This window comes from Macrobrachium rosenbergii, chromosome 25 (assembly GCF_040412425.1).
Source record: "Macrobrachium rosenbergii isolate ZJJX-2024 chromosome 25, ASM4041242v1, whole genome shotgun sequence".
NCBI classification, from domain to species: domain Eukaryota; kingdom Metazoa; phylum Arthropoda; class Malacostraca; order Decapoda; family Palaemonidae; genus Macrobrachium; species Macrobrachium rosenbergii.
Window position 1 is genome coordinate 39,526,394 of NC_089765.1, and position 25,335 is coordinate 39,551,728.

The following is a 25,335-nucleotide window of genomic DNA, read 5'->3' on the forward strand; positions in this document are numbered from 1 at the left end:
CCTACCCATTCAAGAATATATTTGCAAGCACCTATTTCATCAATGAACCATGCACACTGTATGTTTTCACAAACTGGACTGTAGAACACATCAAAATCAAATGAAAAATTTAGTACTACACAATTACAGTATTATCATTTAAAGCAAGATGTCCATGTTAAAGATATATCCTCAGTAAAAGAAAAAAGAAAAAAGACCACAGTTACACAGGAACCTGCAGTTTACTCCATGTATAAAAGCCTTCCAAAACTCAACACCTTGAAAGACCTACACTAAAGCTTCACCTGTATCCCTTCAACACTCCTTAGCAAATATACTGTACATTTATTTTTCTCTGATATTACACCTTGCAACAGTAGTCCCTCACTGAGTAGCACCACATGCAATGCCATAATTAATTTTTGACTTTAGACACTGTTTTCATTTATACAATGGACTCCTCATTATGAAGGCAGAGGGTACTGGGGTAATTGCCCTAGTGATGCTACTGTGCTTTACCACAACATTCAGCATGAAGATGGTGACAGGCTATGGAGGAAGTTAAAAAGGAGAGCAGTGTGAACTTAGGGAGTTGCTATAAGCAAGTGACCTAGTGTTAACAGCAGAATAAAGGGAAAAGGCTGTGTAAATGATTAAAACAGCAGAAGAGTGGAATGAAAAAGATTAATGAAAATAAGACGTAAATAGGACAATACTCGTGGGCACACGAACAGAGGTCCAGAAAAGTCTTGAGAGCAGCCATGTTGAATGCAGTGAAAAAGTGGGGGTGAACTATGTGCTGCATGAGACACAAAGTCACAAGAAATGTTCAAGCATTACAAAATATAAATGGAGTAAGAGATTTTCAATCCTTAAATGGTATATAAGAGCAAAACGGGGTGGGAAAAATGGATATATTGTAGTAAAAGATATGATATTTCTGTGACATGGGAACACACCAGACTGTGAAACAGGTAAAAAGGTAGCAAAAGCCATACTCTTGGTAAATCAAAGTATCCCATTAGTGGGCAGAGCAAGACTTGCTCAAAGCCAGACTACTTCATAAAGCAGGAACATAAGCAGTGACAAAGAAAATTGAGGTGGTTTTGAAAAGGGTTGACCATAGAATGCTGAAACGCATAATCAAGAGTGCAGTAGGAAAATCATATTGCTCATTAGGAAGTGGCACAGAATTGCAGTATCTAGTGGTTGGATATTAATGACATCTCAAAGATTGAGATGGATCCACATGTCACAAGAAGGGATGAGGAATATAAGGAACTGTCAGTATGGAAGTAGCAGACAGACTTGTAGAAGTGCACAGGAAATCACAGAAAAGGGCATACGTGAAGCAACTGACCAAAATGGCGGAAAGTCCACGACACACAACGAGTGAAAGGAACTCATTTCACACCTAACCCTTAAGGATAAAGCAGGTAAAAAATGAGACTAATGGATTGGCTGTAAATTGTCTGGTATTTCAACTGCTATGATCACTTCAGCTGAATCATAATTACCCACAACGATAAAATGGAAACAAAATAAAAAATTAAATCTGTGCCAAACAATCAGATTCTGTAATAATTAAAAAAAAAATCTTAGAAGACTTTTACATTAGGATTTTTCCTTAACATTCACCACCAAAAGCAGGAATTCCATCAGCATCCCTATTGCCAACGACATAGATGCTCTCAGTTCTAAGATACTGGGGTAAGGTAAGCAAATGCTTAACAATCAGCTGGAATAAGCAATCATCACAGAAAGGTTTGTTTACTGTGACTATGGTTAATTGAATATATACAACACATAGTTGGTACATTAAAATATTTTTATAATAAAATAAAGTTTTATATGTACTTACCCATACAGTAATTACTTAGTTAAGTGTTTCTAACTTGACGGCAGCTTCAATTTTGAAATTCACAGTAGCGATAGTTTTTTGTTTATGTAGGTGACTAACCCACCCACTTTCGGGGTGAAAGAGAGAAACAACTAAGCCAAGAGCTTCACTTTTGTTTATGCTCTAAGGTCCATGTGAGGGGAGGAGGGCAGGCTCCATCTGTAATTACTGGGTAAGTAACTTTATTTTATTATAAAAATTTCATTTTTATATATGTAACTTACCCAGTAATTACTTAGCTGAGTCCACATTGAAGGAGGTGGGATTCATGGACATCTTAAATTCTAACATTAAAAATGGATGAAATGAGAACAGAATAAATAGGTTTAGCATTGAAAAAATGCTTGTTTCTTACCTGGCGAGAGAGCTGCACAGGTAGATACTAGCACAACCAGGAAAATAATCTTCTTAGTCAGATCCTTCAACGATGATGAACTTGTGGGTTCGAATCTTGAGTCAGACAGCCACTTGAGGACTACATCTAACGACCAAGGGCATACCTTCTCCTTGTCAACCTTGGACGTGTCGAAAGACTTAATAAGGTCTGAGATATCCTGGTTGGAAGAAATGTCTAAACCTCTGTGTCTAAATATTGAGCTAAGCATGACTCTATATCCTTTTATCGTAGATGAAGAAAGGCCCCTGGTAGATCTCAAGTAAAGAAGAAAGTCCGCCACTTGAGTTATGGTGGTTTTAGAAGAAGAGATGTTATTCTTCTCACACCAAAGTCTACATACTGCCAATTTTGTCTGGTAGACTTTGTTAATAGAATGTCATCTACATTTAGAAATAGCTTCTGCAGCAGCTCTTGAAAAGCCTTTCGCTCGCAAGAGTTTGCGGACAGTCGAAACCCTGTCAGGGCCAGAGTGGATGTGTCCTGATAAAATTTCCTGTACTGGGGTTGTCTGAGTAGACTCGGGATTGTTGGAGGAAGGCGTGGGAAGTCCACTAGTAGTTCGAGAAGCTCCGGGAACCACTCTTTCCTCAGCCAGAAGGGAGCTATCAAAGTCATCCTGGTGCTTTGATGCGATTGGAGCTTCTTCAGGACCTCCCTCACTATCCCAAACGGAGGGAAGGCATACACATCCAGTCCTGACCAATTCTGCACCATCACATTTGTCGCCCCGGCTCGTGGGTCCAGAAACAGTGAGCGGAACAGGGGAAGACGGTGGTTTTTTGGTGTCGCAAACAAATCCACCATCGGTTCTCCTCACAACTTCCACAGGTCGGAGCATACTTGACGGTCCAGGGTCCACTTTGTCGGGAGAATTTGTTTGCGATGACCGAGTTCGTCTGCCAATAAGTTGCACTTCCCTTGAATGAACCGAGTCAACGGCTAGGTTCGGTTCTGCTCTGCCCAAAGAAGGAGACTCCTGGCATTCTCGCAAAGGGAGAATGAGTGAGTCCCCCCTTGGAGTCTTACATAAGCTAAGGCTGTTGTGTTGTCTGCATGCACCATAATTACTTTGTCGCGTACTTCCCATGCAAAATGTTGCAGTCCCAAATGGATGTCTTTCAGTTCTTTGATGTTTATATGCAGAGCCTTCTCTTGTTGGGACCAAACTGCCGAAACTTCTTTTCGCTCCAGGAGAGCTCCCCAATCTATGTCCAACGCATCAGAGAAGTAGTCTAGGTCGGGGTTCACTACTGAAAGAGACTTTCCCTCTGAAAGTTTGCTTGCGTTGTTCCACCAGCGCAGGTCCTCCTTTATCTCTTGCATTACTGGGAAAATGCATAGGTCCCGATTTATCCTGCGATCCCAAATGACTCTTAAAAAGAATTGTAGAGGTCTCATATGCAGCCTTCCCAACCTCACAAACTGTTCGATCGATGATAGAGTGCCCAGGAGACTCATCCATTGAGTGGCTGAACACTTGCGCAGGGACAGGAAAAGGTTGACTTTCTTGAGGCGGGCTTCTATCCTTTTGGGGGGAGAATAAGAATCTGTTGAGAAGGAGTCAGTTGGGATTTTTGAAGGTTCAACAGCAAACTAGATCCTGAGTCAAGAGCAATGTCCTTTGAAGGCCCTCCATGCATCTCTCTCTCGTGGGCGAGCATATTAACCAATCGTCCAAATATAGGGAAATGTTCACTCCCAGGAAGTGAAGCCAATTGGCCAATGGGGCGAGAACCCTGGTGAACACCTGTGGTGCTGTTGATAGGCTGAAACAGACCACTCAAAACTGGAAAACCTGATTTCCCTGAATGAATCTCAGGTACTTCCTTGAGTCTTGTTGGATGGGAATGTGGAAGTAAGCATTTTTCATATCTAGCAAAATCATCCAATCCCCTCCATGAATGGATGATAAGACAGAATGAACTGTTTCCATATGAAACTTCGTTTTCTCTATGTACACGTTCAGAGCGCTCACATCAAGTACCGGTCTCCATCCTCCCGTGGCTTTTGATACTACAAAAAGCCTGTTTTAAAAACCCCTGGACTCACGACACTCATTCCGAAAGGGCTAAATACTTTGTTGATCCTACGTCGTATGCCATCAATTTGACGGGAGAGCTGGATAAGGGAGGTTTCTCTTTGAAGGGGATAGAATACCCTTCCCTTAATACTTCTATCACTCACTGGTCTGCTCCTCTCATTCTCCAACTTCCTCAAAAGAGTTGGAGTCTGGCTCCCATGGGTGCATGAAGGACTGAAGATTCACTTGTAGGTTGTAGGTCTGGTGGAGGGTCTCTTGCCCGGACGCAGGCAAAACGTATAGAAGCCCACGGTCTTGATTGTGCTCTCTGTCTGCCTCCTCAAAAGGGGTGGGGCTGAAGAGGAGAAGACGACTTGAAAGGAGGGGCATTCCACTCTCTCGGACACCTTGTAGATTGCGAGAGAAGGTTTTGTGTAGACTTGTTATGAAGGTGAGAAGCCACTTCTTTTACCGTTGTTTGCAGGAAAAGGTGTGTATTATCCAAGGGCGAGAAGAGAAGAGGTGATTTATGTGATGGAGTGATGCCCTTAGATACAAACGAAATCCAGAGTTCCCTCTTCTTCAAAATCACCATAGCATACAGGGAGGAAATCTCGAAAGAACCATCTCGGATAAAGCAATCTGAGATGGTTCTTTCGAGAGAACACTCCTCCAGTCAGCAGCAATATCCTGAGGCAGATCCGAATCTCTGATCTTCCTTGTCCAATACAGAGAACATGGTCTTTGCCAAAGCAAAAGCCGACCTCTGGGCCGAATCAATGAGGCCAGAGAAGTCCCCCTGGGGAGGAGGCAGCCACTCCCAGGGAAGGGCCCTCTCCAGTCGCATATGATCTATATCTACTGGCCGAAGGCCGGAAGGCGGAATAATAAAGCATGCCTTGCCCTGGCATCTTTTCTCTGAGAGCCAGAGATCCACTTCTCTCATAGCCTTCTTAGATGAAGAAGATAGAACCACTTTGGGAAGTCTTGAAGAAACGCCAGGTAAGTCATTCATCATAAATGAGGAAGCAGGAGAAGGGGCTGTTGGAGCAAAGAAATCTGAAAAATTATCCAGTAAATAATTCAGTAAGGCAGCATAAGCCGATGGGGTGGAGTCCTGTCCTAAATCTTCCTCCTCCAATGAGACCGGGGACAATGAGGGATCTTCAGGAGCTACTGAAGCAGAGGAAGTATGCTTCTTAAGAATACCCAAAATATTGTCTAACTGCTTCTGCAACAGGGTCACAGAAGGGTCCAATCTGGGAGTAGACGAAGCAGTAATCGAATGAGTAGGTGAAGAAAACTGGTGTTTCGATGAGGAGTCCGTAAAACAGGAGCGGGCACCAAACAATCCTGGCGTTCGACCAAAGGAGAGTAAGTTGGCGCCAAAAGGTTCTCTGGCGCCAAGAGATGCAGGCACGCTGCTGGGCACTTCTTATCTTCTGGGCGCTCAGCTACTAGTGAACGCTCGGTCTCTACTGGGCACTCGGCTGTCAATGGGTGTTCAGCCGCTAAAGAGAGCTTGGTTGCTAAAGAGGCGTCCTCGATCCTAGACGGGCGCGCGAAAGATGAGAGTGAACTATCACGAGAGGGTTCACTATTAACAGAAGAACTAGTCCTCTTGCTGGACACAGATGATGATCTGGTAGCTACTGAATGAGAGAAACGTTCAGGACTGTCCCATTTGCTGGACGACCGCTGCGTACTACCGGATCGTTCCCTGAACCTCTTGCCGTAACACAGAGGGGACATGTCCCTGGGAGGCGCTCGCCTTTTCAACAGGCAAGACTCGTACAAGAATCTCAACTGGTGCCCATGAGAAGGGCTAAAATCTCCCGAACTGGACAAGAGATTATGAACACTAGGTACACCTTTCCAAAGGCTGCCTTTGGTCGACACCCAGGATGACACAGGTGCGACTGTGGGAGCGACTACCCGTGGGCAGACCCCACCGACCTCCCTTGGGTCTCCAGTATGCCTCCTCCCGGGGCTGGGGGAGTATGGCAGTGACCTTTGCCTACGAGCATCGGTGGGATGGGTAGCCACCTCCTCCACAAACACATCACTAGAACACTTTGCACTAAATTTGTCCACGAGGACATGCATTGAATCACCCAACTGTGCCACTGTGTTAGCAAGAACATCAAACTTCTTACCGAATTTTAATTCGAGACTGGCGTAGCGATCTGGGTCGGGAACGAGGGAACCAGGAGTGGAGATCGGTGGTGCAGGAGGGCTGGAAGTAGGAGGAATTACTTAAGCAGGAGAAGCGAGAGAAGGAATATTAACCTCACTAGATTCCTGAGTCACGTCTACAGTAGCTAATTTAATCTCAGCTCTAGCAGCTGCTTTTCTCTTACGATCCCTTTCTAATTTTGATAGGTGAGAAGTTAATATCTTCCACTTTCTTTTGTTCCATCCACAACATTCCTCAAAAGTCAAGTCAATTGAACAAATTTGTCCTCTGCATGTCGAACAAATGGTGTGTGAATCGTAACATGCCCTGGTCAAACAAGTATTGCAAACTGTGCTACAATACCTAATAATCGATGCGCTAGAATCTGACATAATTACTAGCTAAGAGTAAAAAAGAAAAAAATGTCGATCTCCTAAGCGAACAATAGTCAAAACTGGGAAAAATACTATATAAATTCAGACAAGCAATACAAATCCGAAGGCTACCGAGGCCGACAATACATCACCATAAGGTAAGACTTTCAAGCCAAAAACCAAAATCAAGCTGTTTCTTAACACTGTGTTAAGCCGGCAAGAACACAAATGAAGTTCTTGGCTTAGTTGTTTCTCTCTTTCACCCTGAAAGTGGGCGGGGTTAGTCACCTACATAAACAAAAAACTATCACTACCGAGAAATTCAAAATTGAAGCTGCCGCTGAGTTAGAAACTCTTAGCTAAGTAATTACTGGTAAGTTACATATATAAAACCTCCAGTTTCCTTGCATCACTTCATATTTCTAAGATGTATTCCTTATATTTGCAACAAACTCTGGATGAATTTTGAAGCATATGGAAAGAAATAACAGTATGGAACAGCATACCATTTTAGAATAAAATCAACTGCGGCTATCTTAGCTGATCTGCTCTTCCATTTCCATGAATGGTGCATGGGCAAGAACCCACCATACGAGGGCCGCTCTTCCTCAGTACTGATGCAAGAATAACCACAGCAATATTTTCAAAACTTACAGATGGTGAGGAGTTGTGGTGGTACAGTGAAACCCCCGTATTCGCAGCGGATGTGTCTCACATCCCCCGGCCAATAGCTAAAATCCGCGAATACTTAAAACCCTTCTAAAAACACTTAGAACTGCCCATTTTGATAGTTTAAACACAGAAAAACCCTGTAAAAATTCATATACCTGAGTATTTTAATAGTTTTACTGCAAAAAGTGCATTTATTCATGAAAATTATATGAAAATACAGTAATTAGTGAATATTTCTCAGTGAAAAATACCGCGAATGGGTGAATTTTCCACGAATGATGGCTAGATATGTTCTACAGAGAAACCCGCGAATGCGTGAGTTCGCAAATCATGAGAACGCGAATACGGGCGTTTGCTGTAGTATGGAAAATGGGTTTGTGTGATTGAATTTTTTCATTCTGCTACTGTGATTTTTTTGTTATTTTTGTATGTCAGTTAGTATGTAATTAAGTTTTCAATTTTTTTCTGATTTTACTTGCAGTTTGCTTGAGTGGTATGGTAAATTGAGGGCTCCTTTTTTTTACCTGATCCAGAGAGTAAGAAATCAAAGATGCACAAACATAAGAACAGAGATTTTTCTCAAGAGGGCAGGGGATTAGAGATTGTAGAAACAAAAACACCTGGTCAGGCCGTCAGGCCACCCTTCTCCCTGTTCCTCTATAAATGTCAGTAAATCCTAAAAGGTGCAGGTCTTGACACGCAGCAAAGAAAGTTCGACAGCAGTTGGAAAGGAACAAAACTAGGTGTTGACCTCTCCAGTAGGAAGAAGGATATCGAAGAACTAATACTGGCTGATGTTGAGCATGCAAACTCCCATTCTGAAGTAGTAGTCTCAGAGACCATAGTTGGGGAAAACTGCAGTATTGGGATTGATGAATTAGGCTGGGGTTCTTTTGATAGTTGTGGGAGGATTGTAGATTAAGATTGATGAATTAAGTCAAGGTTCTTTTTGGTGGTCATTGTAGATTAAGGTTGATGAATTAGGTTAAGGTTCTTTTTGGTGGTCATTTTATATTAAGGTTGATAAATTAGGTTTTCTTTTTTGTGGCTGTTGTAGATTAAGGTTGATGAATAAGATTAAGAATCTTTTTGGAGGTCATTGTAGATTAAGACTGATGAATAAAAGTAAGGTTCTTTTTGGTGGTTGTTGCAGATTAAGGTTGATGAATTAGGTTAAGGTTAAGGTTCTTTTTGTTGATGAATTTCAGGAAGGTTCTTTTTTGATGGTCGTTGTAGCATTAAGAGTGATAAATTACATCAAGTTACAGTTCTGTAGGTTAAGGTAATAAATTAGGTTAAGGAAAGTCAGAGTTTTATTTAGTAACCTCTAAATTTGTTCCCATCATCCTGCACCAATTGAGTCAAAGAAAAATACCCTGAAGTGTGAAAACTTACATCACTTCAAATCACTTCTAGAATCATAAAAATTTGTGAAATGAGAACTTGGGAAAACTGTTAAAGTGGTGCAAATACTATATAGCTCAACTCCAAACTGCAATGCAACATTTGGAAGTGCTCCTCTACTACTAAAACTAAAGGCAGTCCCTGCTAACTGGTGGCACTATTATCACTATTATCGGCACTAATATCACCAATTTTCAGTTAGCAGCACTTGGCCAGGAATGGAACCCCTGCAGTTAACCAGGGACTGCCTGTATTGCCAGAAACTCCATACTCAACACCAGCACTGGGCTTTGAGCCTTTGTAAAATCACAAATTTTTTAAGTATTTGTATTTTTCTTAACTATACAAACCTAAGGTCCTTTACATTAGGAATTACTTACAGCGAAGCTGGAAATGGTCATTAAATGGTCATTAACTTCCGAATAAGGTGGTTAGACAGTAACTACCGTCCGGTAGGCAGGAGTCCCGCCTGCCCGGATGTAAACATTCCCATCTGCCTTTCGGCTCAGGTAATCAGATTGAGGTGTGGCACGAGGTGGGCATGAAATGTAATGTAAATGACCTCAGGTTTGGTATAGTTAAGAAAAATACATATTGCTTTCAAAATTTGTGATTCATTCCTACATGATATACAAACCATCGGTCCTTTACACTAGGAAGACTCAATCGTTGGAGGCAGGACTCTGAGTGAGTCTCTGAACTGACTAGTTCCTCGTTGGATGGGTCGGTATAGTTCTCGGCTAGTACACTGTTGGGCCCGCGTTAGAGTCTCCGGCCAGCCAATGAAAAATTAGAGGAATTTATTTCTGGTGACAGAAATTCATTTCTTGCTATAATGTGGTTCGGGTTCCACAATAAGCTGTGGGTCCCATTACTAAGTAACCAATTGGTTCTTAGCCACGTAAAATAAGTCTAATCCTTCGGGTCACCCATAGGAGAGCTGTTAATCAGCTCGGTGGTCTGGTTAAACTAGGGTATATTTAACTTTTTTCTGAACTGACTGGAGTTCGCCACACCTGGGATCCCCTTCCTGGTCAATAGAGTGAGGAAGAAAACCGTACCTCTGACATATTGATTGGAGTATAGGAACTGCGTGACCAATTATCAGACTTCTCGGAGCCTTTTTGAATGAGTATGGGAATCGTAATCTCATACAAAAATAGATATGGATGACTCTAAGAGTCGGACACAGTAAGGTAAATGCAAGTATTGGGTTTGTCTTACTGTCAGAATCTTCCTCCCCTTGCAAGAGGAAGGAGTGGGTTTGCTTCTACAAATCTGATAAAGAAAATAGAATGGGTGATCGATGTATAAACTTACCTGCTTTGGCCGCCAGTTCCAGTATGTCTCACTCGAATCCACTCTCTGCCCGAAGGAAGAGAAGGAGGATGAGAGGGAAGGAGGAGGAGAGGCCAGTCACTCACGCAGTCATTCTCACTTCAACACCCGAACATCTTAGGTGAGATGCAACCTGTCCTGATAAAGGAGCTGGATAAGCTACACAACTTGTTGAGGAGCCACCACAGGTCCCGAGGAAAAAGTGTCCAAGGACTTGTGGACAATATCCAGAAGGACACTTCTTTCTTGGACGTGCCAGTGCTGACGAAGAGTCATTGACACTCAGGCCGGAGATGTTGAGTTCTCTGACACTCAGGCTGGAGACGTTGAGTTCTCTTCAGATAGCGGCACAGCACTCTAACAGGACAAAGTAGCATTCCGTCTCGGTCATTATCAACAAAGTCCTCTAGGGTCTCCTTGGTGTGACTCAGCTCAGCCGAGCACCTGATCCTTCTTCTTCTTTTTCTTCTTCTTCTTGATCAGACACTCCCACCTGTCCTGCCAACAGAACTAGAAGGAAAGGCAGGCCGTGGGTGATGGGAGCAAGGGCCTGGAAGAGCGCTTCTGCCTCTATGAAGCGCTGTCCCAAGGAGAGCGGAGAGGTTCACCTGAGCCAATCATGCACACACGATCAGGGGCTAGGTGGAGTCGAGCGCTCGGGAGCTGGCTGGCGAGAACATGCGCTGTCCTCATGATGTGCCCCAGTCTTCTTCGAGGCCGAAACCTCCCGGGAAGAAGGCTGGACATGGGAACTCCTCTCTGCCTCTCCAGGTGTTCGGACCCTCAAGACCGAGACACCGGGCAGGGTACCTGGCCGAGCACTAGAAGCAGTGCTAGCAGGAAGTGCCAAGACACCTGCATGTCTTGGCACAACCTGAGCCTGAACTGGGCTGGGATGCCCGAGACTCCGTAGAATCTCAAGCACTCAGCATGACTCAGCTCAGCCAAGCACCTGATGCTCCCGAATCTTGTGCAGGATGATCAACGGGAGCAGTCTCCTTCCGAGAATCTGAAGAAACTTGGGAGAACCAACGAGAGAACCCACTATTTCCCCTGTGGAGGGGGGCAGCCCCTTAGAAGTCCCAAGGCGGGACTTCTTGAAGGGGGGGGGGGGGGAGAGGCAGCTTCTTCTTCTTTGGTCGACAAGCCTCAGAAGAAGAAGGGGAGGAGGCAGCAGGCGACGAAGACAAAGACGAAGCCGATGAACATGACGCCAACGACACCTTACAAGACCTCTTCTTCGACCTTGTCTTCATTACCTTCTTCAGGATAGCAGTCAGGTCCCCCATCCATGAGGGAGCAGCAGCTGCCATCACAGGAGCTGCCAGGGCAAGAGAAACAGCAGGAGCGGCCCAGGCAGCAGGAGCATCAGCAACAGCAGGAGCGCCAATGGGGGCGACTGGGACAGCCAGGGCAGGAGCAGCAGCAACAGCAGCCTGGACAGCAGAGATCACAGGAGCAGCAGGGGCAGCAGGAACCATCACATGTGGCACAGCATGGGTAGGCGGGGCCACAGCAAAACCCGGAGGCAGGGCACCATGTGTCGGGAGGCCAGATCAAAAGTCACTTGAATTGGAAAGTGAGTAGGGACAGTCACCAGCATCTTTGCAAACGCTGTCATCGTCACCGTGGTAGTGGTCGTAATTGGAGCAGTATGAGTCACCAATGGGGACCTCGTCAGGTGAGTCAGGAGGCCCTGCAGATATGGAGGGCCACAGAGCCCCAAGGAGAGCCAAGCTGCTTTCAGATCCATTACCTGGAGATGCTCAACCACCAAACCTGAAGAAACAAAAGTAAGGTTAGTGGCGGGAGACTCCACTCCCTCCGAGGGAAAAGTTTCCCCCCTCAGAGCGAGCAGAGGCACCCAAGAAGAGGTTGTTTTGACCACCTGCGATACCCCCAGCGCCAATCTCCACTCGATGAAGCAAGCAAAGAGGACAAAGGAGAGAGAGCCAGACAGGGAAGCCTACCAGGAGAGAGAAACAAGGACGAAGGGTCAGCTACCAATGACGTCACCGGGGCATAAAACCTTCCGATGACGCCTTAGCATCCTTCCTCTGATACTGTTTCCTCCCAGTAAACTTCACCCACTGTGCAGGCGACCAAGATCAACACTTGGCACAAGTCAGATCAGGGTTACAGTCACGCCCCCTGCAAGAGGTACAAAGAGTGAGAGAAAAAGAAGAGGAAGAGAGAGAGTGAGAGAGAAAAAGAAGAGAGAGAGAGAGAGAGAGAGAGAGAGAGAGAGAGAGAGAGAGAGAGAGAGAGAGAGAGAGAGAGAGAGAGAGAGAGAGAGAGAGAGAGAGAGAGAGAGAGAGAGAGAGCAATTAAGCCTTGGTTGTCATGCATTTCGAGGCTAGAAATGTCAAGTAAGCTAACCGCAGGAAACCGTCTTTATACGAACTCAAAACAGTGAGCGAGTTTATCGCACCCACGGCCATAAAACCGATCATAAAATCTGAAACCTCTGCCCTCGCGACTAAGCTTACTAAGCATTACCTAGCAACTTGTCAGGAGTCAACGTTCCAGCCATATGTATAACCCCACCTTCAATAGGAGGTGTTTACATTAATTTCCTTGAAAAGGGGCTGGACAAAGTGAAGTAGTTCACCATTTCTCCAATTAGACATTCTAGGGAGGAGCTAGTAACAACTCCCCCAAGGTCATTTCCAATCAAATCCTCTATGGAGAGATTTTGATAACTCCCACAACTGTCCTTCCCAATCGAGTTGTTAATCAGCTCAGTGGTCTGGTTAAACTAAGGTATACTTAAGCTGTTTGAGGGGAGGCCTTACAGATAAAATCTTCCAATGAGGTCACTTCAAGGGAAGAGATGAAGATAGCAAGGGAATACAGGGGTTCCAGAGCAGAATTATTCGAGTTGCTAGTCACCAATATGAGAAGATGCAGCACTTTCCCCTAGCTTCCGTGGTCCCAACCAGACTCTGACCGCGGGGGACTTAACCAGACTCTGTCCGCAGCTACTTAACCATACTCTGACCGCGGGCTATTTAACCAGACAGAAACTGAACTTCAATTAGCAAAAGTGGTTTTCAAGATAGTAAAACTGTAACCATAATTGTACTTGTGTATATAATTAACTTTCATCATTAAAGTAAGAAGCTACCCATTTCATCTCCATTACTCCTTTCTGAGAGATATAATTATATTTAATATAAATCCCCTCCTAGTAATAAACTCATGAGCTGCTGACTACGGGAAGAGACGCTGTGAACGAATGCGTCGCCAACTTAGAAGGACGCAGGTAAGAAGGGAACAATAATATGTCACACAAGTTATGAAAATAAACTTGTGCATGACAAGAGAGAGAGAGTGACCTGCTATCAGCAACACTCCCCATCCTGTCATATAAATTATACATATTTGACAGCTTTGCCCTCAAGTGAGTTCACAAAAGATACAGGAATGATATTTGTTTGTTTAAAATACGTATCACACACACAGTATGAATTTTGTAATTACAGTCATAATATTATTATTATTATTATTATTATTATTATTATTATTATTATTATTATTATTATCATTATTATTATTAATATTATTATTATTATCATCTTTATTATTATCTAATCTTATTAATATTTGAAAATTACTTATTAGACAAATTATTAATTTATCATACAAAAGTAATAAACATAAGTATACATGTACTATAAAAATTCCCTCATATTTAATTTACACATAAAAGCTTGAAAACTTATAAATTACATAAAAAATTAGGCATAAGCACTTTTGCATGGGTTCTTAGTATTCACAAATGTTCGCCTGTCTGTGGAAAAACTTGTGTATGACAATTAGGTTCCGATTAAAAGTTCGTGTGTCTGTGAATTCACACAACTCAAATCATGCAAGTTTAGGGTATTACTGTAACATCACCAAAATTTGTGTGTACTAATCCTTTTTGTGTTCCTTGTACAGGCAGTCCCTGGTTATTGGTGGGCTCAGTTATGGACGATCTGGTTTTTCGGCACTTGTCTTGCAACGAAATCTGCGATTTTCAGCTCCGTTATGCACTGATTTCCACTTATCGGCGCCAATAATTGTGTATTGGTGCTGATACATACCTAACAGAGGCACTGATAACCAAAAATCGCCAATTTTCATGTACTGTCACGCCATCAGAATGGAATCCCCACTGATAGCTGGGGACTTCCTGTACCTACAAAATGCCATGGCTGGCCAAATTCTTGGCAGTATAACCATCTCCTGGATTTAAGTATATACTGACTATAATTACAGTATATAGATAGCAACTCCTGACACCTAAGGAAAGCTTGTAGTTAATGTTCAAATAAAACCTGGATTAGGAATCCATTTTCTTCCTCATTTTTTCTACTCTCACACCACCTACTTCAAGTTCTTGTGGTTTTTTTTACAGTGTATACCAATAATAAGGTGCTTAGATTAGGCACTTAGAATGGTTCACATCAAAATGGAAGCCCCCACCAATAACAAAGAGTTTCTTAAGCTTTTGGCTTTCTTCTGGTGATTACCAAGAACAAATAAGAATTATTGCTTTGTGGAAAAACTCATGTCTCTTACCACAGCAATTAACAATGTCTCTATGGACTAGAAAGACGTTAAAATAGTTAACAATAATTTCGAAGGTTAAATATTAATAATAGTTGTCACATACACAATATTATAACTATTTACACCCTTACTTCTTCTACAAACTTTGAGTAATTAGATGTATAAAGTCCCAACATGGAAATACTAGTGGGAGAATGGGTGTTGCAGAAGGTAGGTTCTGGAACCTATTCCCATGTAAATGAGGGAGCACTGTATGCTGTATAGAATTAACATTTTTCTCTAATTATATATGACAATTTCCTAATAGCCTTTAGCCTTTCACAATTAAACTTTCAATTTAACAAACCACTCATACTTAAGACCTATTTTTAGAAGTAATCTATATACAGTTCCTCAGCACAACAAATTTACTTTTTAAAAATTCACTCATTTAATTTGGCAATACAGTAACTACACTGAAGATTCTGCACTACAGATGTATTTTATGATAAAGTTATTTAATAAAAGGAATGTCAGCCAATTCTCCAACATGCAATTTTTAGCTGTCAAAAAAATCCCCAGCATATTTAAAAAAAGTTATGAAATAACTATTTATCTCAATCCAATTGACCTTTCCTTTGGCAAGTCACTTGTATATACAGTAGTATTTTCTATTGCCCATTACATTCTTGAGGTAATATGAAATTTCTCCCTAAAGACCAAAGCTGACTGGAAAATAAGGCAATAAGAGAGAAATGTTCTGATAATTATAATGTGTTAGTAGCTACATATTATCAAAGACTAAACCTTATGATGTTAAAAATATACAAACTACATCTACAATTCTACACACATCTAAATTACATAAACAACTTTATGCCATTAATTTTTCTTTGTCATGCAGATAACATAAAAAAAAAATCAAGATTTAAGAGAATTTCGTTTCGCAAAAACTATCAGTAATTCATGCTATATTATACTATCTCCAAGATTAAATTTTAGCAAAACCTCAAATGTAAATAACACTCACGTGTTCCCAAAGTGTTGCTGGTGTCAGGTAAACTCCTCTTATTTGGATCATTCCCAACTGCAGTTACAATAGGCAAAACTGGTGGAGTGCCAAGTTGAAGCTGTGGTCCAGATTTCGCTTCGGGACTATTGGGATCATTAGGTACAGCCACCCACCTGATGTTTTGTGAACCTGTCACTGGTAAGTGGCCAGCACTCTTTCCTTCACTTTTGTTAATGTACTGATACATCTTCATAGATTTCAAAACTTTACAAACACCTGTAGGAACACCATAACTTTTTGCATTATTTCCATCATCATCCCCACTATCTGAGATATCAGCAGCCTTATCTGGGTTATACAGGTTTTCACTGGACTTTCCTGTTTTGCTAACTGAAGAAGTCACTCTAAGGGAATCTTTTGGGGTACTTTTCAAACTTTGCCCAGAGGCTGCCACTGAGGAACTGTTTGTCACTGCCAAAGATAAAAGAGATGCATTTTTCTGAATATGGTTCAAGACACTAGTAGGAACAGTAATGACTGGCATTTTTTCAGTACTTAAATTTGATCCAAAAATTGGACTTTTAACATAAACTGGAGCAGTTACAACTGCACTGGTACCGGTGGTAGAATTCTTTGCTGTTACTGATGTAGGAATTTGCAAATTTAAACCACTAGATGGAGCATCTGATACAGTTACAGTGCTGGTAGAAGTAACAGAAGCGGATAGCCCAGTAGTTGGTGCTGTACTAGAAGGTAATTTTGTAGATGCTGAAGTAGCTGTGGTTGGTAAAGAACCAGAGTCTTGCGAAAGAGAAGTTCCAACATTTTTTGCATGTATAAAAGTATGGGGAGATATTCCCTGAAAATTAGGATTCGGTACTCTTCGAAGAACAGTTGGCCCTGTTTTTGGTAATACAGCTCTATAAGCATACGCAACGTTTTGCTGGTCTGATCCATCTGTAAATCAAAAAGAATATTCAACTTTAAAATGTTTGAAACAAAAGGTATTTTGCATCCAGTAAAAATAAGCTGCTATGTGAAATTCATAAAAACTAACAACTACAGGCTAGTGAATAAGTTTTTCTATTCAGAATTTACATTTTTATAAATTATAAATTTTCAGGGGGAAAAAATATCCATTCATATTGTAAAAATTATATTTTCATAATAAAATTAATTTTCATATATACTCACCAAGTAATTACAGTACATACCTATAATTTCTAACTTGCGTGGCAGCCATTACTGTATTTAAAAAATTGCAGTAGCACTTCAATAGTTTAGTGTAGGTGGCAAGCCCGCCCACTAACAGGAGCACTGGAAATGACTTAACATCAAACCTCATTCTGTTTGTGCCCTTATGTCCATGAGAGGGGAGGGAAGGCAGGCTCCGATTCTGTAATTACTTGGTAAGTATATCTGGAACTTAATTTTATTATGAAAATAACATTTTCATTTAAGTAACTTACCACGTAATTACATAGCTGAATCCCATAATGAATGGGCATGGGATATATAGACATATTCTATTCAAAATCATTCAGGCATGGTAGTTACTTTGAAATAAAAAAAATTGCTAGCATTGAAACAATGCTTGTCGTTTCCTTACATGGTAAGAGAGCTACTGCAGGTGAACATTGCCTCTGGTTGGGACTCAACCTGTAGTGGCATGGCGGTAAAGCCATGGGGCGCCTCTACTTAAGTGGGAGTCTTGCAGCAAAGGATAGGATCAATGGCTAGCAAAGCATATATAAGTGACCTTGCCCTGGGCGCAGTACCAATATAAAAAAACAACCAGACAACACTGTCACCTAAACTGAAAACACCACAACCAATCCACTGAGACTGGTGGGTACTCTAGGTACACTGTACCCCCTGGCTCCTGAAAATTCAACACCCTACTTCAAGGCGAAGAGATAGTATGAGCAAAAGAGATTCCAATGCTCCCTTCCCTAATACCATGCCAGCCATTGAAAATGGCCCCAAAGTAATGCAATTTTCAAACACTTTCAACTTCTTTCAAATAGTGAGACACGAAGAAAGGTTCTCACTTCCAGTAGGCCAACTGCAGAATGGAAGTGAAAGACATATTGTGCCTGAAAGCTAATAAGGTTGAGCTTTCACTTTAAAAGTACAGGCAGTCCCTGGTTATCATCGGTGCTGATAACCGGGAATCAGCACCGATAACCAGAGATCGGTGCCGAAAATCCAGTTATTGTCGTTGCTAGATAAGTGCCGTAAAACCGGATTGCCAATAACCGGAAATGCCTATAGGCAAAATGTCCTCCTGAACCTGAGAGTGTGCCTCAGAAATTAAGTCTTTGATGAAGAAGGACAATATGTTCTTAGTCAGACAGTAAGGCAGGTTCTTGACAGAGCACCAAAGGTTACTGGACAGTCCTCTGATCCTCTTGGTCCTGCTCAGGGACAATACCCTAAAGCCCTAGCACGACAAAGAACACTCTTCTTTCTCAGAAGCCAAGGTATCCGTTAAGGTCTTAATGGAGAAAGAATGGGGCCAGGGCCTGGAAGGGTCCTCGTTCTTGGATAAAAATCCAAGGGTAGAGTAGCAAACTGCATCTCCTTGTGAAAAAACCTACCCTTTATCAATGGCTTGGATCACACTAATATGTTAGCAGCAGCCAAGGCCACGAGGGAGAGAGTATTCCGAGTAAGGTTTCTCTGAGAAGAGGAGTGAAGTGGTTCAAAAGATGGACCTGTCAGCCACTTCAACACTATGTCCAGGTTCCAGGAGACCGGACCTACCTTCCTTTGCTACACGTATGAAAGGACTTGATGAGGTCGCTAAGCTCTAGGATTGATGCAAGATTCAGGACCCATACAAGAAGAAAATAAGCAATTTGGGTGACAGATGTCTCAGGAGAAGAGACACTGAGTCTGAGACACCAGCTTTGGAAAATTGCCAACTTAGCCTGGAAGATACAGCTAGTAAGTCGACACCTGCATCTTGCAATAGCCTCTGCAGTGCATCTTGAAAACCCTTACGCTCTGACAAGCTTCTGGACAGTCTGAAGCCTGTCAGGACAACAGCAGACAACCCTTTGGCATCTCTCAAGGTGAGGTTGTCTGAGTAGACACGGTTTTTAGGAGGAGGAGTCTCAGAAAGTCCACTTACAACCGTAGCAGGTCCTGGAAGCATTCTTTCATGGGCCAGAACAGGGCTATGGGAATCATTGTAACTTTGCAACGAGCCCAAGACTTATTCAGCACTTCCCTGACCATGTTGAAAGACTGAAAGGTGCAGTGGTCCAAGTGACCCCAATCTTGCAGTATGGAATGTTGCTCATGCTAGAGCCGGGGCCCGGGAACAAAAGAGAGGAAGGTGATGGTTCCTTGAGGTGGCAAACAGGTCCAATGTCTGCCTGCCCCATAGTATTGCAGATTCCAATAGACCAGGGGATCCAAGGTGGGAAGGACCTACTTTTCGATGGCTCAGTTCGTCAGCCAGAATATTTCGTTTGCCCTGAATAAATTGAGTGACTAGACTCACTCGATTTGATCTGTCCACAGTAGAAGGTCTCTTGCTGTCTGGCAGAGAGAAATTGAGTGGGTGCTGCTTCATTTCCATATGTATGTTAAGGCTGTGGTATGGGTGCTGCTTCATTTCCATATGTATGTTAAGGCTGTGGTATTGTCTGAATGGACTACCAGTCTTGTTGTGAACTAGGGTTGAGAAGCACTGAAGCCCTAAGTGAATTGCTTTCAGCTCCCTGATGTTGATGTGAAGGGTCTGTTCTTCCAGCAACCACATCCCAGAAACTTCCTGGTTCCCCAAGAGGACTCCCCAACCTAGAACTGAGGAGTCTGAACAGAAGTCTAGTTCTGGGCTCAGGGAATGAAGTTGCTTTCCTTCTGAAAGTCTATGTTTGGACAGCCACCACTACCAGTCCAACTTGATCTCTGGGTTTATGGGAAAAGCATAGGTGTCTGGCTGTTTTTCCCTGTCCCAGTTGGCCCTGAGGGAGGAAGAATGCAAAACTCTCCTAAGAAGTTTGCCTAACTTGATGAACGTCTTGATGAATGACAGAGTCCCCAGTAGGCTTATCCACTGATGGGCCAAGCAACACAATGGGGCTAGAAACCTGTGGACCGTCTGAAGGCAGCTGGGGATTCTCTTGGCAGACGGAAAAGCCCAAAAAGTCCGAGAGTTTAGACTCATCCCCAAAAAGAGGAACTCTTGCAACGGGCCAATTGGGGCTTCTGAAGGTAGATGATAAGTCCCTGTTCCTGGGAGAGATGCTGAAGTGCCTCGTGCACTTTTCCCTCAAAGGGGATCAAAGAGGCAAGTCATCCAGACATAGACTGACACTTATGCCTGTTAAATGAAGTCATTTGCTAGAGGAGCGAGGACTCGAGTGAATACCTGAGGTGCCGTAGAAAGGCCGAAGTAAAGAGCCTGAAACTGCAGGATTTAGCTGGCACCATGTGCTCTGAAAGGAAACAGGCATTTAGACATTGATGGCGCACCTGAGAGTGTCTCCTGGAAGACAAACCTTAGATATTTCCTGGAGTCTGGATGGATGGGGAAGTGGAAGCATGCATCCTGCATATGCAAGTATATCATCCAATTGCCCTGGTGAATGGATGAAAGGACTGACTGGTTCATCTCCATCTGAACTTTGTCTGCCAAACGAAGAGATTGAGTGCTTGCATTGAGGACTGGTCTCCAAACCTCAATGATTTGGGGATCACAAATACACAATAGTAGAAGCCCTCTGAGTTGATGTTCTCGACTTCTTCTATGGCTCTCTTTCGAAGTAGAGAGGAGACCTCCTCCAAAAGGCCAAATGTTTTCCCAATCCTTTGAGTAGGCCGTCAAAACGATGGGAGAACGGACTAAAGGGGGGAGCTCTCCATGTACGGAATGCAGAAGCCCTCCCTCAGAACCATGACAATCCACTGTTCTGTCCCTCTGATACTGCATTTCTCAGAAAAACTCAAGAAGACTGGCTCCCACTTGTGCACAGAGGACTTCTTCCTCATTTCTTGGGCAAAGACTTGAGCTCCTCTTGATAGTTCTGGCCAAGAAGTGGACATTGGAGTGGGTCCTAGACTGGACTTGGGCTTACTACCACAAAAGGGATGTTGCTGGAGAGGAGAGAGCGTCTTACGAACAAATGCGGACAAATCCTTAGGGCGTTTGAAAGAACGCACCAGAAGATCCTAGGCTGGCTTCTATGAAGATCCAACTTCTGGGCCTGAGTGACTCTTTTAGTGGAACGGGAGCACCAAAAAACTCTTTTCTTCAAAACCCCCAAAGAGAAAAGAGCCATCCCTGATGGTCTTGTCTGCATGAGAAAGGATTCCTAGCCAGTCTGAGGTGAAGTCTCAAACAAAAACACTGCAATCTTCAATCTTCTTGGTAGCGCTCTCACCATCCAGCCCAAGAAACTGAAAGCTTCAAACAACTCAGAGGTCTTTGACAAGGAGGTCAAGTTCTGACGAAAAACATAATTTTAGCCGACGAAAACACCAAGTGTCAGAAGGAGCTTCCCCAGTGGCGCAGGAGGGAAACCTCCAACGGATTAAGCGTGAGGTAGGAAAGACGAAACCTTACCTTGCTTCCTCTTAGCAGAAAACCAAACTTCAATCTCCTTCAGTGGCTTCCTAGAAGGTGAGGAAAGCACCATTGTGGGGAGCGTAGGTCTATCATCTGGATGGCTCCTCATCAGGTAGGCTGAGTTAGGTGAGACTGGAGCTAGCTGAAGCCAAAAAAGGGTAGGAAAGCTCACTGTTCAAATACTGAAGGAGAGCTGCACAGGCTATGAGATCTGCGGTCGGAAACAGGTGCTCGGCACTCGGAGCAGGAGATTGATACCGAGCGCTGGCCCTCGGAAGCAGGCGCCAGGCGCTTGACAACTGGTGGCAAGCACTCAGGAGCTGGCATGGGCCCTCGGAAACTGGTGGCAGATGCTTAATTGGAGCAAGAGCTGGCTCGTAGGGGTCCACAGATGAAGGAGACGAAGTTGAAGGTCTGACTGGAGGAGGTAAAGGAGACCGCAATCTGTAGGAAGACAAAACTGATGATGGGTGCCTGGGCACACTGCGAGCGGGAGCTGGGTACTCGAGAGCTGGCACCAGGTGCTCAGTAGCTGGCACTGGATGCTTAGAAAGTAGTACGGAATGTTTGGAAATCGGGCGCTTGGGAGCCAGGTGTGGGCACTCGTGGACAAAAATCGAGCAGACAGGCGAGACGTTCTCCTGACTGTCCAAAGCGGACAAGTGTGAGTGCTCATCGACTGAAGTGGACACATAAGGGTCCACCGAGCAACTGCATAGAGGCCTGGAACTGAAAAGAGTATGCTTGTACTTCTTAACAAGCACTGGACTCCCCATCAATCAGGACTCTAACCGAGGCTTGCAGAAGAGCGCTTAAAAGGACGGGAAGAGTCCAGGTAACGTCTATGGCACTTCTTGTCTATGCCATTATCGTCAGACGAGCTTGAGGACAAGCCATGCAAATCCCTGGACGAGACTTTCCAATAGCTGTCTACTAACACCTGGGACTGTACAACAGGTGTGGCTGAGGGAGCAGCTACCCATGGGCAAACCATCTCGGCCTCCCTTGGACTTGCGGTGTGTCTTCATCCAGGGTTGGGGGAGCAGAACAGTGACCTTGGTCTAGGAGAACTGACAGGACGAGTAGCCACCTACTCCACTTGCACAAAACTATCACTTGTCACTTTGCGGGAAGTGGCGCCATCTGAATACGTTTTCCCATAAACACCTTCAGTGATGCACCTAACTCCGCCACTGTATTCACTAGAAGGATAATTTTCTTGTCAAACCTAGACTCTACATTGGCAATGGCATTGGGTTCGGAAGCGAGGGAGCCAGGCATGGGAGTAGGTGGATCAAAAGTAGGAGGGCTAGTAGCAGGAGAAAAATTAGGAAGAGGGGAAGAAGGAATAGCAGAGCTATCTTCTAACCGAGGGTAGGGTAGAATGCTAGGCTAAGGGAAGCTTATTTCTTGGCTCTAGAGGCCGCTCTCCTTTTCCTATCCCTCTCTAACTTGTCTAGTTGAGATTTAAGTACCTTCTACTCTTGCTATTCATACATTTAGCACAAGTTTTCTCGCTGCTATATTGCTGCCCACTACATTTACTGCAAATTGTATGAGATTCATATGAAGATTTGATTAATCTGGTGTTGCAACTTTTGCTACAACAGCGAAACTGAGTGAACTTGAATCATACATAATAATAACCAAAGAACTATAAAAAAATCATCCTGAAAGCTATTAAAGGTTGAAGACTACTCAAATAAGTGCTAATACTTCACTGAAATCCAGCCATACAACTGAAAATCTGTAAACAAAAGTTGCAGCAAACCCCAGATGTTACCCGAGAATGAGGCAGAAACAGAATGAGGTTTACTGCTGAGTAGTTTCCAGTACTCCTGTTAGTGGGCGGGGCTTGTCACCTACACTAAACTATGAAAGAGCTATGCGATTTTTTAAAATAAAGGCTGCCGCACGAATTAGAAACCATAACTATGTAATTACTTGGTAAGTTACTTATATGAAATGCACATTTCTTGTATAAAAAAATAAAACCCAAAGTGCAAAAAATAATTCATTAAGCTTCCAAAGGGACCACTTTCCTTCCTCTTCTGAAAAGGAGAGATGTTCTCTTAAAAGCTTAATACAATAAGTTATTTTTTGTACTTTGTGGGTTTTATAATATTCACAAACAATTATGTACCTTGACAAATGACAGGAATCAAAAACTAGCTTAAAATCAAAACACACGACACAGTGCACCCTGCTCACTGACTGCACATTTAGGAAACATTTTCTTGATCACATTTTTCACTGTCTCACCTGATGCTTGAATTCATTCATTAAAGACAAATTAGCAATGAATGCAAATATCTAATCTTTACTGATATTAGACCAACTAACATTTTTTCCTGTGATTCAATATAGTATTAGTATAATTATTCTTTATAATTAACCAAAATTGAAAGCAAAGCAATAAAATTGGTCTTACAATGCACATACTATACAGTAGAAGACAAGAAAATAAAACCAATATCACTGATTGGAAAACAATTACAGGCAGTTCCTGGTTATCGGCAGAGGTTCTGTTCCAACAGCATGACGATAAGCAAAAATCACTGACAACCGGAGAATGGCACCTCTGTTCGGTATGTATCAGCGCCGATAAGCAGAAATTGGCGATTTACAGCACTGAAAACTGCCGATTTTCGTCGCTAGACAAGAGCTGTAAAACTGGATCGTCGATAACCAAGCCCGCAGATAACTGGGGACTGCCAGTATATATTTTTAATAGTAATGTACCATTTGTTTCACCCATGAAAGCACTACGAAACCAAGATAAATGCCCAAAGATCAACACATGGAGTCTAGGAGCTACATGCAATGTATTATAATTTCAAAATCAATTTGTTACACAATCACTCATACAGAACCTGCATTCGTGGCATTCCAATGTTCCAAACACTGCATTATTGTTATTATTAATTATTATTATTATTATTATTATTATTATTATTATTATTATTATTATTATTATTATTATATTATTATTATTATTATTATTAGAGAAGCAAATCCACAGTTATGTATATGTACACTCGGCAAGAAAAGTGAAGATACAGTTTTCTTTAGATTTCGTTCATCGAATTTTAATTTTTTTCTTACAGAAAACACATAATCTCGGTAAATTTACTCTAGAATATGAAAATACAATACAAATTATATCATATATGTTAAATTTGCAAAACAATAACGTTCAGATACTTAAAAACACCATGCATGTCCGAAGTAATCAGAATTTCTCAGATGACTTCGTTCATAGAGATCTAAAAGATAGTGTGTGAATATCTCGGCGTAGTACTGTTTATCAGAAAGGCAATATTTACTCGTTTTCCGTTATGAACAGGCTTATTATTGCATCATCATACAAGGTAATGATAATTTCCTTAATTTTAACAGATTCATATTTGTATTTCACGTTGTTAAAGGTCAGCTGGAATTAATGGCAGTAAATGTTGTGACAGCTAGGGCAGGTTGACCCAATCTATTTAAATCCGCAAGAGCGTTCTCTATGATGTGCGGAGTACAGCGATAACTTCGGCGGGAAAACACAAGTAACTGGATGTTTCTTAACGTTGCCATAGTCTCTCTCTCTCTCCATTGCTAAAACATACTGTACAAATATAGTATCGCTCAATCTCAAAAAGAAAAAAAAATAATGAAATGAGTAGCTCTACATGTAGGCCTAGGCTTACACAACAGCAACTCTCTCTCCATTGCTAAAACATACTATACAAATATAGTATCGATCAATCTCTAAAAGAAAAAAAATAATGAAATGAGTCAGAGTCTCTCTCTCTCTCTCTCTCTCTCTCTCTCTCTCTCTCTCTCTCTCTCTCTCTCTCTCTCTCTCGTTTTTCGGTGGATATAGCTCAAATTTAACTCTTGATTTCATTATGGAAGATCGCGTTTCCGATTATGCAAGCATTCCCTTCATTGTGGTGTC

At 42.6% G+C, this 25,335-nt stretch overlaps 1 protein-coding gene across 11 annotated transcripts in view; it reads right to left on the reverse strand.

Annotated features, from left to right (window-relative positions):
• LOC136852588 (uncharacterized) overlaps nt 1-25,335 on the reverse strand; it is a 222,082-nt gene that overhangs the window by 27,326 nt on the left and 169,421 nt on the right. For all 11 annotated transcript variants that reach the window (XM_067127440.1, XM_067127433.1, XM_067127430.1 and 8 more), the window contains one exon: nt 15,827-16,765. In XM_067127440.1, coding sequence (XP_066983541.1) covers nt 15,827-16,765 — 939 coding nt within the window. The remainder of the gene's footprint in view (nt 1-15,826; nt 16,766-25,335) is intronic.